General features: G+C 36.2%; 4 protein-coding genes across 4 annotated transcripts; all 4 read left to right on the forward strand.

Moving 5' to 3' along the window:
• The first annotated feature begins 271 nt into the window (after positions 1-271).
• Positions 272-1242, forward strand: LOC125202472 (protein trichome birefringence-like 33). The gene is made up of 2 exons (XM_048100873.1): positions 272-717; positions 806-1242. Exons 1-2 carry the CDS (start codon positions 527-529, stop codon positions 1143-1145), a joined length of 531 nt encoding a protein of 176 aa, XP_047956830.1. The 5' UTR covers positions 272-526; the 3' UTR covers positions 1146-1242.
• Positions 1243-2986: 1744 nt separating this feature from the next.
• On the forward strand, positions 2987-4105 carry LOC125210993 (protein trichome birefringence-like 33). Its single transcript, XM_048110665.1, has 4 exons — positions 2987-3152; positions 3278-3491; positions 3605-3776; positions 3902-4105. The coding sequence occupies exons 1-4, from the start codon at positions 2987-2989 to the stop codon at positions 4091-4093; spliced, it is 744 nt and encodes a 247-aa protein (XP_047966622.1). The 3' UTR covers positions 4094-4105.
• Positions 4106-6916: 2811 nt separating this feature from the next.
• On the forward strand, positions 6917-9685 carry LOC125211084 (protein trichome birefringence-like 33). The gene is made up of 6 exons (XM_048110774.1): positions 6917-7100; positions 7191-7401; positions 7757-7928; positions 8073-8272; positions 9091-9249; positions 9343-9685. The coding sequence occupies exons 1-6, from the start codon at positions 6917-6919 to the stop codon at positions 9683-9685; spliced, it is 1269 nt and encodes a 422-aa protein (XP_047966731.1).
• An 893-nt stretch (positions 9686-10578) lies between these two features.
• Positions 10579-12693, forward strand: LOC125211127 (protein trichome birefringence-like 33). The gene is made up of 5 exons (XM_048110834.1): positions 10579-10583; positions 10690-10861; positions 11407-11609; positions 12110-12268; positions 12354-12693. Exons 1-5 carry the CDS (start codon positions 10579-10581, stop codon positions 12691-12693), a joined length of 879 nt encoding a protein of 292 aa, XP_047966791.1.
• Positions 12694-14171: the final 1478 nt, after the last annotated feature.

Genomic DNA, 14171 nt, shown 5'->3' on the forward strand with positions numbered 1-14171 from the left:
AATACAACATCTGCATTCAAATCTCATCAAAATTTTCATTTTCAGTATAATTAATTTTGTTACGAAGCCAATCACTTTCTTAGTCTTTCAATCCCGAAAATCTACAATGATGTATGTAATGAATGCAACATCTTCATTTGTATCCCATTTGGAACAAACATTTTAATTTTAGTAATTAATTAGATTAACTTGATCAATATAAGTTTCACAATATCACAATCCATGTCAATGCAGTACATAAAAAATAGGACTAATATTGATCGATCCGAACTTTAATAGAAGTGGTTAATATAATGTGCATGTAGAAAATGCTCTTGTTATGAGAAATATAAGCAATATATGTGATATATTGTTGATGTGACATATACTTTTCTCGAATTGAAAATAAGGTTGAATAGGTGTTGGTATGTTGTCAAATCTACGTCCTTGGTACATTTATGAAAGTGGTCAATTTCCTTGGTTGTTGTGCGACATACCTTCTGTTAATTTAACTTTAGTGTAATATGTCGTATTTAAATTTAGTAAAATGACAAAAAGAGACTATTTTTTTGGAGACAGACAAGGAACCTTTGCCGACAAAGACAAAGACGTAGTGGTGATGCGAACAGAGGACGCCTACCGGATGGCGATGAAGAGCATGCTGCGGTGGGTTAAAAAAAACATGGATCCGAACAAGACGAGAGTCTTCTTCACCACCATGTCGCCCACACACGAAAAGTAAGTACTAACAATCACCAATCTTTTACTCCATTTAATAAATGTGAAATTTGTCTTGAGGCGAAAAATACTGAGTAATATCAAACAGAGCTATTGAATGGGGAGGTGATGAGAAGGGAAATTGCTACAATCAGACAGAGATGATAGATGATGCAAACTACTGGGGATCGGATTGTCGGAAGAATGTGATGAATGTGATAGGGGAAGTGTTTAGGAAGTCGAGATATCCGATTACGTTGCTCAACATCACGCAGATGTCGAGCTACAGAAAGGACGCGCACACTTCTATTTATAAGAAGCAATGGAGCCCTTTAACGCCCGAGCAGCTCGTGGACCCGGTGAGCTATGCCGATTGCACGCATTGGTGTCTGCCTGGGCTGCAAGATACTTGGAATGAGCTTCTTTTTGCTAAGCTTTTTTATCCTTGATTGATTCTCCAAAGTGGAATGGATTGTTTCGAGGATTTTGTGTAATTGTAAGGGAAAGGCAAGGTGTATATTTGATGTTGTGATTGATTCTTGGACTTGGAGAAATTTTATTGATTTTTTTCAAAAAAAAAAAAGAGAAATGTACGGGTTAGTACTCCCACTGTTTCATGATAAGTCACGTGAGGCATTTATCGTTGGAGACGAGGATTAAGAAAGTTGTGTTCAGTAAATTGCATGGAGAGAATATAGAAGGAGATGGTATAGTAACAAGTAAGAGAGAAAAAAGTTTGATAAAACTAATATGATTGGTTTTTAACAAAAGATATGGTATCGATAACGAAAAATTACAACCCAATTAATTAATATGGAACATGCACAACGGCGTGCTCGTGTCTGCCTAGAACACGCCGCCGCATGCTTAGTCTCTAACCACGGGTTGCCACCGTGAAGATGAGTACAAAAGCACGCGAATGGGTTAAAAATTAGAAACCACTTTCTCCGTTGCATAAGAGTATACGCTCTTTTTTTTCAAAAAATTAGGAAACGGCTGGTTTAGTTTTTTAATCCTTTTTAAAAAAAATATTAATTCATTTCATTGGAGCTTGATAGTTGATACATTGTAAACTCTTTAATTTAAAGTAAAAATGCCGAATTGATTAAGCAGGCCTAATATGCAGCCCACAAGTATTAAAAAATAAAACAAATATTGCTGGCCCATTACTTAAAATATATGAAGCCCAATATCTGATCAAACCAATTAATTTTTTTGGCCCCATTATTTAATGAAAACTTTTAAACTCCTCTCTCTACTTCGGCCACTAAGAGAAATTAGAAAAAATGAGAGAGAAAGAGAAAAAAGATAGTGCATAGTGAATTGGGAGGTCTATATTATAAATAACGTGTAGGATTATTATTTGTTGAAAAACTTTTATAATTTAGACCCTGTCTAATTTTGAGAGACGATCCAAAATAGTAAAACTAGTTTATTTTTTAGAGACGAAGGGAGTATCATTTATTTACAACTTAACCATGAAGTCTACCACTAAATTAACTACATAATTAAACACTACTAATGACATGAGTCACACTTTTAATTAATAATGCTCAACCTATTTTTCTCTAAACTCACATTTCTTAAAACACGTGATGATTCGTGCGGAAAAATTAATGACTACTAATGGAGTAATGATTGACAAATTTTAAAAAAATAAGTACGCAAATTCAAAATTTGACATAAGTTTATCAGTTTACAAGTTTACATGCATATACCCCTCTTAAAAGTTAAAACATCTAAATCTCGATTTATTTTAATTTCTTAATAATTACAAAAAATTCCATGCATAGATTAGGTAGATGGTTGACCTTAGAGAAAATAACTCCACGTCTCCACCACAATACAAGATTAGTGAATCATATGAAATGAATTTAAATGAACCTCATTCTATCTAAAATAATTGTACCATAGCTGTATATTGACTAAACTAAATTACTCTATAAGTCCCTCACTAATTGTTCACTTTATCATTTTCGTCCGTCCCCAATTAATTGTTCACTTTTACTTTTACCATAAATAGTAAGTAAGCTCCACATTCCACTAATTTATTTCACTCACATTTTATTATAAAATTAATAAATAAAAATGAGAATCATATTCCACTAACTTTTTAACCCATATTCCTTTACATTTCTTAAAATCTGTGCCGAAACCAAAATGGACAATTAATGGGGGACAAAGGGATTACTTATTATAATCAAAACAATCACAATCAAATATTCCCCCAACCACTTCATACATGGTTATAACACACACCTCAATACCACATGTAGTTAATTCCACAAAAATGAAGTCACCGCCGCCCTCCTCCGCCGCCTTCCTCCGCGACGGGCGGTGGCTGTCGCGGTACTTTTTCACCCTATTAGCCTTCATTCTGTTCATCATGATCCTCTACGCTGAGAGCTTCCGCTGCATCTTCGGCGGCTTAGACCAGAGCTCGTCAACCGGAACGAGTGAGTTGTCGTGTTTTGAGTCGAGTCGAGTCGAGTCGAGTCGAGTCGAGTTGAATTCTTTTAAGGGCTAATATGGATTTGATTTTTTTTTTTTTTTTTTTTTAATTTCTTTTTTTTGTGTTAAGTGAAGGAGAGACAAAAGCTAGCTTTCGCGGTGGGAGAGGCGGGGACAGGCTGCGACGTATTTAGTGGGCGGTGGGTGTGGGACGAACACTACCCGCTCTACGAGGAGGCGGAATGTCCATACATACAACCACAACTGACGTGTCAGGAACACGGCCGCCCTGACAAGGGCTACCAGCACTGGCGATGGCAGCCCCACACGTGCTCTCTTCCAAGGTTTTTTCGATTTATTATATAAACCGAAATAACCCTTTTTACTAGTATAATTAATTTCACTATGAATGCAATGACTTCGAATTTTTACACTAATAATAAATGAAACACGGCAGTTTCAACGCGACATTAATGCTAGAAACTCTTCGAGGCAAGAGAATGATGTTCGTGGGCGACTCTCTGAACCGGGGCCAGTTCGTGTCGATGGTTTGCCTCCTCCACAAGATAATACCGGACCACGCCAAATCCATGACCACCAACAGTTCGTTTATGGTTTTTACCGCCAAGGTTCATGTTTATGACAACATTTATTTTGGGCACGATATTTAAGAAATTAAATTATTTAATAAATGAAAAATGGACAATCGAAATTGAAACATGAGACATTTAAAAATAGCTTGACTTGTTTACAGGATTACAACGCGACAATAGAATTCTACTGGGCGCCATTTCTCCTAGAGTCGAACTCGGACGATGCCATAGTAAGGTTGGTTCGGAAGGGCTCGATCAACAAGCACGGCGAGCATTGGAAAGGTGTCGACATAATGGTGTTCAATACCTATCTCTGGTGGATGAAAGGCCTCAAGTTCAATATACTATTGTAAGACTATACCTAAAAATAGGGCCATATAGTTCCATTATTTTAAAAATTATCGTAAAAATTATAAATTTGTTTTTAAGCTTATACCGTATCTTCAAAAATTAACTAGAAAAACTATTAAGTTTGAATATTTTACAATAGTTACATGATGAAATATTTTTTGCCTATGCGTAACTGAACAACTCACATGTATTGACGTCAACATATGATTTCTTGACTGAAAAATCAAATACAAATTCCCTAAAAGAAAATTTTATTGGATAATGTCATACTACTACTATTTTTCTTAGTTGAGGGACGCAACAATTTTGCTTCAATCCATATAATTAAAATGAAGTTTTTCATTCGTGGGAAAAAACAAACACGGGATAAAGTTCGTGATATCATCTGCCAACTTTAAAGTTCATGGGAAAAGCCCAACTTTTTGAAAGTTTCGTGATATTAGATGCCAATATCCCTTTTAATAAATGTGAGATTTGTCTTGAGGCGAAAAATACTGAGTAATATCTTACAGTGCCATTGAATGGGGAGGTGATAAGAAGGGAAATTGCTACAACCAGACAGTGATGATAGGTGATGCAAACTACTGGGGATCATCCTGTCGGAAGGATGTGATGAATGTGATAGACGAAGAGATTAGGAAGTCGAGATATCCGATAACGTTGCTCAACATCACGCAGATGTCGAGCTACAGAAAGGATGCGCACAGTTCTATTTATAAGGAGCAATGGAGACCTTTAACGCCCGAGCAGCTTGCGGACCCGGTGAGCTATGCCGATTGCATTCATTGGTGTTTGCCTGGGCTTCAAGACCAACTAATATACCCAACAACCTTTTCTCACTTCTATTAAAATATTCATATTTCCTTCTCTCTATTTTAATACTTACACCCATCTTTTCTCTCACTAATTAAACACTTTAACTAATAACTTATAAAATCACGTGCTAGTCAAGAAATGTGTCATGTTAGCCGGGACGGAGGGAGTTAGATTGTGGTCCATCTCCTATATACATACATTAAGCAGGCCTAATACGCAGCCCAGTAAGTAAAAATGCCGAATTGAATTGAACAACTATTTCTGGCCCATTACTTAAAATATATGAAGCCCAATATCTTATCAAACCAATTAATTTTTGTTGGCACCATTACTTAATGAAAAACTTTTAAACTCTTTTATCTCTCCGGCCACAAGCCTTTGCCGGCAACAGCCATTCATCGGAAAGAGCTGCCGCCGCGCCATCTTCCGCCTCTCAAAGTCGATATATATATTTTTTTTTGTTGCTATTTTCAGACATTCTTTCGTTGTATGTATGGGCTTTCGCTCAAATTTATTTGTAGTGACCCATTAGACATTAGGGCCTGAAAACGTAATAGGTGCACTTTTATATTTTCTAGTTTGAATTGGAGTGTTGCACTTTTAATTTTCACCCTCTTGCACATAAGAATATGCATTTTTTTCTTTTTAACTTGTCAAAAAAAATATGAATTTTCTAATTTTGAAAACTTTTTTCTCCTTAATGAAGTGAGACTTATTCTCCATTAACAATACTTTAATTACTTTTTCTCCATACCTCTCTCTTACTTTACCAATTTTGCACTAAAACTCATATTCTTTAGGAATGAAGAGAGAGTAATTATTATGTCCATCAAAATTAGTTCACTCCTATTTGTAGAAATTTTCACAATTCATAATCCTTATATATCATTTATTTATATCTTACACCATTAGAGCATCCATAATAAGGCGGACTATGCGACGGACGATGCATCGTCCGTCACATAGTCCGCCATTGCAGCACCCCGCCCTAAGCCCACTCCTTAGTCCGCGGACTATGCATCGTCCGCGGACTATGCACACATTTTTACATAGTCCGGCGTATAGTCCACCCCATTGCAGGGGGAGCAGACTATAGGCCGGACTATGCACACATTTTTCAATTTTTTTAAAATTTTTTTTGTATTTTCTTCTATATATATCACCAATTTTTTTTACTTCATTTCACACCTTTCACTCCACTCTCTTCCCCATCTCAATTTCTCTCTAAATTCAATAATGAATTCCGACGATTTTCATATTTGCAAGCATAAAATATAAAAAATAAAAAATAAATACTGACAATAGGATATGTCTTTAATTTGTGGTGTTTTTATATTTTTATTCTTGCTAATTGATATATTTGCAAATATAAAAAATAGGATTAATGAATTTTGTAGTGTTTAAATATTCAAATAATAAATAAAATGCTTAGGGCAGGGCTTAGGGCGAGCTATAGTCCGCCTTATTGCAGGTGAAAGGGGCGGAGGATAAAATACTGATGTGGCATAGGGCGGGGCTTAGGGCGTCATATAGTCCGCCGCATCGTGGACGCCTTAAGTCTACCTCTTAAAGTTGAAACATCTAAATCTCGATTTATTTTGAATTCTTAATAATTATTAAGTCAATGCGTAGGTTAGGTAGATGGTTGACCATTGAGAAAACAACTCCACACCCATACAATATAAGTGATTCATTTTGAAAGTTGAGTTAAATGAACCTCGTTCTATCTACAATAATGATACCATAATTGTACATTGATGCAAAACTAAACTAAACTAAACTACTTTTATTATAATCAAAACCATCACAATGAAAAATTCCCCCCAACTACTTCATATTACTTGGTTATTATAACACACATACCATAATTGTATATTGATGCAAAACTAAACTAAATTACTTATTATAATCAAAACCATCACAATGAAAAATTCCCCCCAACTACTACAAATTACTTGGTTATTAGTATAACACACACACACACACCATATTGTACTAATTCCACAAAAATGAAGGCACCGCCGCCGTCCTCCGCCGCCTTCCTCCGCAAGGAGCGGTGCCTGTCGCGGTACTTCTTCACCCTATTAGTCTTCATTCTGTTCATCATGATCCTCTACGTCGAGAACTTCCGCTGCATCTTCGTCGTCCAATTCGAGAACAACCGCCCTTCCCAGAGCACGCCATCGGGAACGAGTGAGTTGTCGTGTTCTGAGTCGAGCCGAGTCGAGTTGAGTTGAATTTTCATAAAGGCTAATATGGTGTTTTTTTTTTTGGGTGTTAAAGAGGAGAGAGAAAAGCTAGCTTTCGCGGTGGGAGAGGCGGAGACAGGATGCGACGTCTTTAGCGGGAGGTGGGTGTGGGACGAACACCGCCCGCTCTATGAGGAGGCGGAATGTCCGTACATAAACCCACAGCTGACGTGTCAGGAACACGGCCATCCTGACACGGGGTACCAGCACTGGCGATGGCAGCCTCACACGTGCTCTCTTCCAAGGTTTTTCGATTTATTATATAAACCGAAAAACCCTTTTTACTAGTACTCCCTCCGTCCACAAAAATAGAGCACATTTACCATTTTTGGCCGTCCAAAAAAAATAGAGCACATTCATTTATGGAAAGTTTTCAACAAATAATAACCCTACACATCATTCCACTAACACTACTTCTCACTTACCATTTCTCTTTCTCTCTTACTTTTTTCTCTTCTATCTTACTGCACCAATTCTACATTAAAACCCGTGCCCATACACCAATTGCTCTATTTTTTATGGACGGAGGGAGTATAATTTATTTCACTGTGAATGCAATGACTTCGAATTTTTACACTAATAATAAATGAAACACGGCAGTTTCAACGCGACATTATTGCTGGAAACTCTTCGAGGCAAAAGAATGATGTTCGTGGGCGACTCCCTGAACCGGGGCCAGTTCGTGTCGATGGTTTGCCTCCTCCACAAGATAATACCGGACCACGCCAAATCCATGACCCTCAACGGTTCGATTAGGGTTTTTACTGCCAAGGTTCATGTTTATGACAACATGTATTCCTTTCAGTCTCATTTATTTTGGACACGATACTTAAGAAATTAAATTATTTAATAAATGAAAAATGGACAATCGAAATTGAAACATGAGACATTTAAAAATAGCTCGACTTGTTTACAGGATTACAACGCGACAATAGAATTCTACTGGGCGCCATTTCTCCTAGAGTCGAACTCGGACGACGCCATAGTGCACAAAATAAGCGATAGATTGGTGCGGAAGGGCTCCATCAACAAGCACGGCAAGCACTGGAAAGGTGTCGACATAATGGTGTTCAACACTTATCTCTGGTGGATGACAGGCATCAAGTTCAATATATTGTAAGACTATATAAAAAATTGGGCCATATAATTCCATAACTTTAAAAATTAGTAGTAAAAATGATAAAGTTTGGTCAAATTTACGTCTCTATTCAATAGCTTCAAAAATTAACCTGAAAACTACTAAGTTTGACTTTTTAACAGTAATTCATGAATTAAAAAAATTGTTCATCTATGTGTAATATATTATTGATTTTTTGAACGCCTTGCATTGACGTCAACATATGATTTGCTGACTAATATATCGGATGCATTTTCACTAAAAAAATATTTTATTGGATAATGTCATACAAGGAAAATTACCGGAAAAACCATCAAGTTAGGTCAGTTCTAGTTAATCCAATAATTTAAAATGATGGTCAATTATAACTATGTTCTTCTCAATTGTCACATGCTAATGATTCCAGCGTGTTACGTGTTTATATTCATTGATGTAGTGCATAGAGTTATAATCAATGTCGAACCAATTTTAAAGACCGAACTGCTGATCCCGTCATGGTTAGCTTGTTTTAGGTCATGGTAAGAAATTGTTAGTTTGTTTTAGGTCATGCTTAGTTTATTTTTAGGTCATGCCATATAAATTTGGATTTGAAAAATACAAATGTCATATTAAGATCATTTTAGGTCATGCTTTCTATCATGACCTACTAAAACAGACTAAGCATGACCTACATATTCTCTAAATATGACCTTTGAGTGTGGTTCATATATGTAAGAAAATGTAAAAAAAAAAACGTAGCCAAACATTTTGTCTACATAGTAAGGATACTGAAATGATAAAATGAGACTATCATTTAAGAGAAAATTTCCGTGAACAGACGAGGAAACTTTGACGACAAAGACAAAGACATAGCGGAGGTGCCAACGGAGGAGGCCTACCGGATGGCGATGAAGAGCATGCTGTGGTGGGTTAACAAAAACATGGATCCCAACAAGACAAGAGTCTTTTTCACCACCATGTCTCCCCTTCATGAAAAGTCAGTGACAATCACAACATGATCACACAATTTATTTACTCCTTTCCACTCATAAATATGTGATGCAAATTATTGAATGATAATATCTTGCAGAGCTATTGAATGGGGAGGTGATGAGAAGGGTAATTGCTACAACCAGACAGATTTGATAGATGATGCTAACTACTCGGGTTTAGACTTTCACAACAAAAATGTGATGAATGTGATAGACGAAGAGGTTAGGAAGTCGAGATATCCGATAACGTTGCTCAACATCACGCAGATGTCGAGCTACAGAAAGGATGCCCACACTTCTATTTATAAGAAGCAGTGGAACCCTTTGACGCCCGAGCAGCTGGCCGACCCGGTGAGCTATGCGGATTGTGTTCATTGGTGTTTGCCTGGACTTCAAGATACTTGGAATGAACTTTTTTTTGCTAAGCTTTTTTATCTTTGATTGATTCTCCGAAGTGGAATGGATTGTTTCTAGGGTTTCGCATAATTGTAAGGCAAGGGGAAGTTGTATATATTGATACTTTGGTTCGTTTATAAAATTGGAACGGTATAGAGACGATAAACATGGCTCAGTGCACATAACATGCATAAATTGGGATGATATAGACTGGGGTATTTCTTGATGTGAATTGAGAGAAATTACGTGGATAAATAAAGAAAGGATAAAGTAGGCGATATTTGAATAATTTGTTTTTAATAAAATGAAATGACGCATTTAACTCTGAACATGTTAAAATAGTAACCCATTGAGCATTAGGGCCAGAAAATCCATATCGAAATCCTTTGATAAGGTATTATATTATACTGAAAATCGCGATTTGCCAAAAATTACGTAATTTTGGTATTAGTCTGTGCGATAAGTCTGGTATATACTCCCTTCGTCTGCGAATAAGAATTCCAATTCACTTTTACTATAAATGGTAATATGGTCCCACCCTCCACTAACTCATGTCACTCGTATTTCATTTAAAACAATATACAAGTGAAATCCCTATTCCAATAACTTTTTTTCCACCCACTTTTTTTTAACATGTCTTAAAACTCGTGCCGCCAAGAAATAAGACACCTAATGGCGGAGGGAGCATATATTTCAATATTTTTCTCCACCCGTGATTCATGTTTATGAGTGTGTTTTAGGGAACAAATTTGCAAATTTTGAAATTTTATTTGATAGAAACGTCCGAGTAGATGCCGATATCTGCATATGTTAACTAAGTAAATTAAGATCCATATACAGAATAGTTTACGCAATCAAACATAATATTAACATGTGACAATTTATCACATGCGAGGTATATATAAAGCCAGCTTTATTGATATGCTAATATTAGTAAAATGAAGTCACCTTCCAGCAAAGAAACAACTGGAATAAAACATTCCTCCAAACTAATCCACACTTGTATTCATTCAAACACAAAAATGATCACAAAATCCACAAAAATGAAGGCGCCGCGCGGCATTAATGCTAGAAACTCTTCGAGACAAAAGAATGATGTTCGTGGGCGACTCTTTAAACCGGGGCCAGTTCGTTTCTATGGTGTGCCTCGTCCACACGATCATACCCGATGACCGGAAATCCTTGATCACAAATGGTTCCCTCACGATTTTCACAGCCAAGGTACGTGATCGATGCTATTTGTCTCATTTCTTTCGTGCACGACTATTTATTATAGAGTAAAGGTCAAAACTGGTGCTGAACATGTCCATTTTATGTTTTTGGTCCTATACTTTATCTTTTGAATTTTTGCATCCTGAACATTTCAACTCGGATCACAATTGGTCCAACACTAATAATTCCGTCAATTTTTAAACGGTTTTAACCCAATTTAGATGGTTTTAACAGTCTTATTCGTGTTAAAACCGTTTAAAAATTAATGGAATTGTTAGTGTAGGACTAATTGTGATCTGAGTTGAAATGCTCAGGATGCAAAAATTCAAAAGATAAAGTATAGGACCAAAATCATAAAATGCATCTATGTTCACGACCAGTTTTGGCCTTTACTCTTTATTATATTAGACAAAGTCAATCAGATTATTAATTGGCGTTCAACTACATATAAAACATGTCATATGTACCCCCTAATTCTAGTTTACAATTTACAATATAGCGGGACAATCCAAATTGAAAAACGAGACATTTAAAATAGCTCAATTCATTTATAGGATTACAACGCGACAATAGAATTCTATTGGGCGCCATTTCTCCTAGAGTCGAGCTCTGACGACGCCATTGTGCACAGAGTAAGTGTACGGTTGGTGCGGAAGGGCTCCATCAACAAGCATGGCGATCATTGGAAAGGAGTCGACATAATGGTGTTCAACACCTATCTCTGGTGGTTGACTACAAACCTCAAGTTCAATATATCGTAAGTCTATATATACCATCTCCCATCTTTCAAGGAAATAATAGGATTAATATTTAACGATACATTTTATATAATTGTTCATGTGACACTTACATTTCTCAATGTAGTCAAATTCCATGATTTTTGCGTGACATATCAGAATTTGACCAAAATTTACAATTTCTCCGACAATTGGACTTTAATAAGTGTAATATGTGTTGTGATTTTTAGGGTACAATTTAAGTAAAAAAAAAACAAGTAATAAATCTCTAAAAATACTACATCTGCAAGTATACATACGTGCAAGGTAGTATAAAAGGTGTCGAACCCACAGGGGAGGAGATTAATTGCTAAAACTAGTGAACCTAACTAAAAAGCATTACTTTAATTTTGGGTTTTTGATCTAGAGGCGACTGAAGGGCGAAACGAGAAGGAAAAATACAAGGGAATCACGATAATATGCCATGAGGTAGTGTTTAAAGTTACTAAAATGACAAAAATAGACTATTTTTTGCGAACAGGCGAGGTAACTTTGACGACAAAAACAAAGACATAGAGGAGGTGCCAACGGAGGAGGCCTACCGGATGGCGATGAAGAGCATGCTCTGGTGGGTTAAGAAAAACATGGATCCGAACAAGACGAGAGTCTTCTTCACGAGCATGTCGCCTATGCACGGAATGTAAGTAAAAACCATCAATCATTTACTCCTTTTAATAAATGTGAAATATGTCTTGAGGCGAAAAATACTGACTAGTATCATACAGAGCTACTGAGTGGGGAGGTGACAAAAAGGGAAACTGCTACAACCAGACAGATATGATTGATGATGCAAACTACTGGGGATCAGACTGTCGGAAGGATTTGATGAACGTGATAGGTGAAGAGTTCAAGAAGTCGAGATATCCGATAACGTTGCTCAACATCACGCAGATGTCGAGCTACAGAAAGGATGCGCACACTTCTATCTATAAGAAGCAGTGGAGGCCTCTGACGCCCGAGCAGCTCGCGGACCCGGTGAGCTATGCCGATTGCAAGCATTGGTGCCTGCCTGGGCTGCAAGATACTTGGAATGAGCTTCTTTTTGCTAAGCTTTTTTATCCTTGATTGATTCTCCAGAATGAAATGGATGATTTCAAGGATTTTGCATAATTGTAAGGCAAAGGGAAGTTGTATATATATTGATACTCTGGTAAAGTTCGTTTATAAAATTGGAACGGTATAGAGACGATAAACATGGCTCAGTGCACATAGCACGCGTAAATTGGGAATGATATATTTCTTGTTTTTCTAAAAATAAGAAATCTACAACTTTTATGATTTGATTAGTACTACAACTGAGGCATTTCTTGACGTGTATTGAGAGATTATGTGGATAAATAAAGAAAGAATAAAGTAGGTGATGTTAGAATGACTTATTTTTAATAAAATGAAATGATGCATTGTACTCTGAACATGTTAAAATAGAAATACGATTCAGCTAACGTGGGACGAAGGAAGTATGTATATTTAAAGATGGGAAAAAGAGGTTGTGATTGCATTGAAGTTATCAAGTTTTCTTTGCTTGAATTATTTTTCTTTAGTTTTGTCTAAGTTGATTAAAAGTCAAGATACATACAATTTTATATATTTGGTTATGAATCCAAAATGTACTGAAAACTGTTGAGTATTTTTTCTAGTTACTTAACGGTTGAGATATTTTAGTACTACCCCCGTTCACGAAAATTCGTCCCGGTTTGACCGGGCACGGATTTTAAGAAATGTAATGGAAAGTGAGTTGAAAAAGTTAGTGTATTATGAGTCCTACTTTTATATATTAGTTTTATAATAAAATATGAGTAGAAACGAGTTAGTGAAATATGAGGTCCACTATCAAAAATGGTAAAAGTGAAATAGGACAAATTTTGGGGGACGGACGGAAATGAAAAAATTGAACAAATTTTCGTGGACGTAGTAATAAAATACTAAAACTATAATACAAAGTAGAATGTTTACATAATTATTTTGTAGCATTTCAAAACCTATTATTCAAACCAGGGTAGTGATAAAATGCAAACTCTAAATATTGTACAAAATTCAAACTATGATCGTTATAAAATGTCAACAAATGATAAAATTAAAGCAACAAAAAATGTCAACACAGTATCAACACAAGGTCAATATAACATCAACTGTTGACACTCTGTTAACATTTTTTGTTGCTATTATTCTATTATTTTCTAACAGTTCAGATCATAATTTAGAATTTGTACAATATATAGTGTTTGAATTTGATCACATCCTTTCAATCCCATCTATTTAATTTTACGTAAAATAGTTGTATTAGTTTCACTGCCCACATTACTAATTGTTTGAAACTTTACTAGGCCCATTACTGAATGTACACCAAGCCCAATATCCAATTAACTCAAAACCAACCTATTTTTCTTGACCACATTATTTAGTTAAAGAGTTTTAAGGTCTTATATCTCTCCGGCCACCGTGGTGGTCACTCGACCACCACAGACCGCCGCTCTCTTTCGTCATTTGAAAGAGCAGCCGCTTCTCCTTCCACAGCTTCCACCCCTCAAAGTCAGTTTTCTTTT

Source organism: Salvia hispanica, chromosome 1, assembly GCF_023119035.1.
Source record: "Salvia hispanica cultivar TCC Black 2014 chromosome 1, UniMelb_Shisp_WGS_1.0, whole genome shotgun sequence".
Taxonomy (NCBI): Eukaryota; Viridiplantae; Streptophyta; class Magnoliopsida; order Lamiales; family Lamiaceae; genus Salvia; species Salvia hispanica.

What these genes read in the sequence shown, in the direction of transcription:
- LOC125202472 (XM_048100873.1), top strand. Translation starts at nt 527, where the DNA reads ATGACAAAAAGAGACTATTTTTTTGGAGACAGACAAGGAACCTTTGCC. An exon ending in ATGTCGCCCACACACGAAAA is followed by an intron (nt 718 to 805) that starts GTAAGTACTAAC and finishes AATATCAAACAG; the next exon opens with AGCTATTGAATGGGGAGGTG.
- LOC125211127 (XM_048110834.1), top strand. An exon ending in AACCTCAAGTTCAATATATC is followed by an intron (nt 11,610 to 12,109) that starts GTAAGTCTATAT and finishes TTTTGCGAACAG; the next exon opens with GCGAGGTAACTTTGACGACA. An exon ending in ATGTCGCCTATGCACGGAAT is followed by an intron (nt 12,269 to 12,353) that starts GTAAGTAAAAAC and finishes AGTATCATACAG; the next exon opens with AGCTACTGAGTGGGGAGGTG.
- LOC125211084 (XM_048110774.1), top strand. Translation starts at nt 6,917, where the DNA reads ATGAAGGCACCGCCGCCGTCCTCCGCCGCCTTCCTCCGCAAGGAGCGG. An exon ending in TTAGGGTTTTTACTGCCAAG is followed by an intron (nt 7,929 to 8,072) that starts GTTCATGTTTAT and finishes ACTTGTTTACAG; the next exon opens with GATTACAACGCGACAATAGA. An exon ending in ATGTCTCCCCTTCATGAAAA is followed by an intron (nt 9,250 to 9,342) that starts GTCAGTGACAAT and finishes AATATCTTGCAG; the next exon opens with AGCTATTGAATGGGGAGGTG.
- LOC125210993 (XM_048110665.1), top strand. Translation starts at nt 2,987, where the DNA reads ATGAAGTCACCGCCGCCCTCCTCCGCCGCCTTCCTCCGCGACGGGCGG. An exon ending in GAGCTCGTCAACCGGAACGA is followed by an intron (nt 3,153 to 3,277) that starts GTGAGTTGTCGT and finishes TTTTGTGTTAAG; the next exon opens with TGAAGGAGAGACAAAAGCTA. An exon ending in CACACGTGCTCTCTTCCAAG is followed by an intron (nt 3,492 to 3,604) that starts GTTTTTTCGATT and finishes GAAACACGGCAG; the next exon opens with TTTCAACGCGACATTAATGC.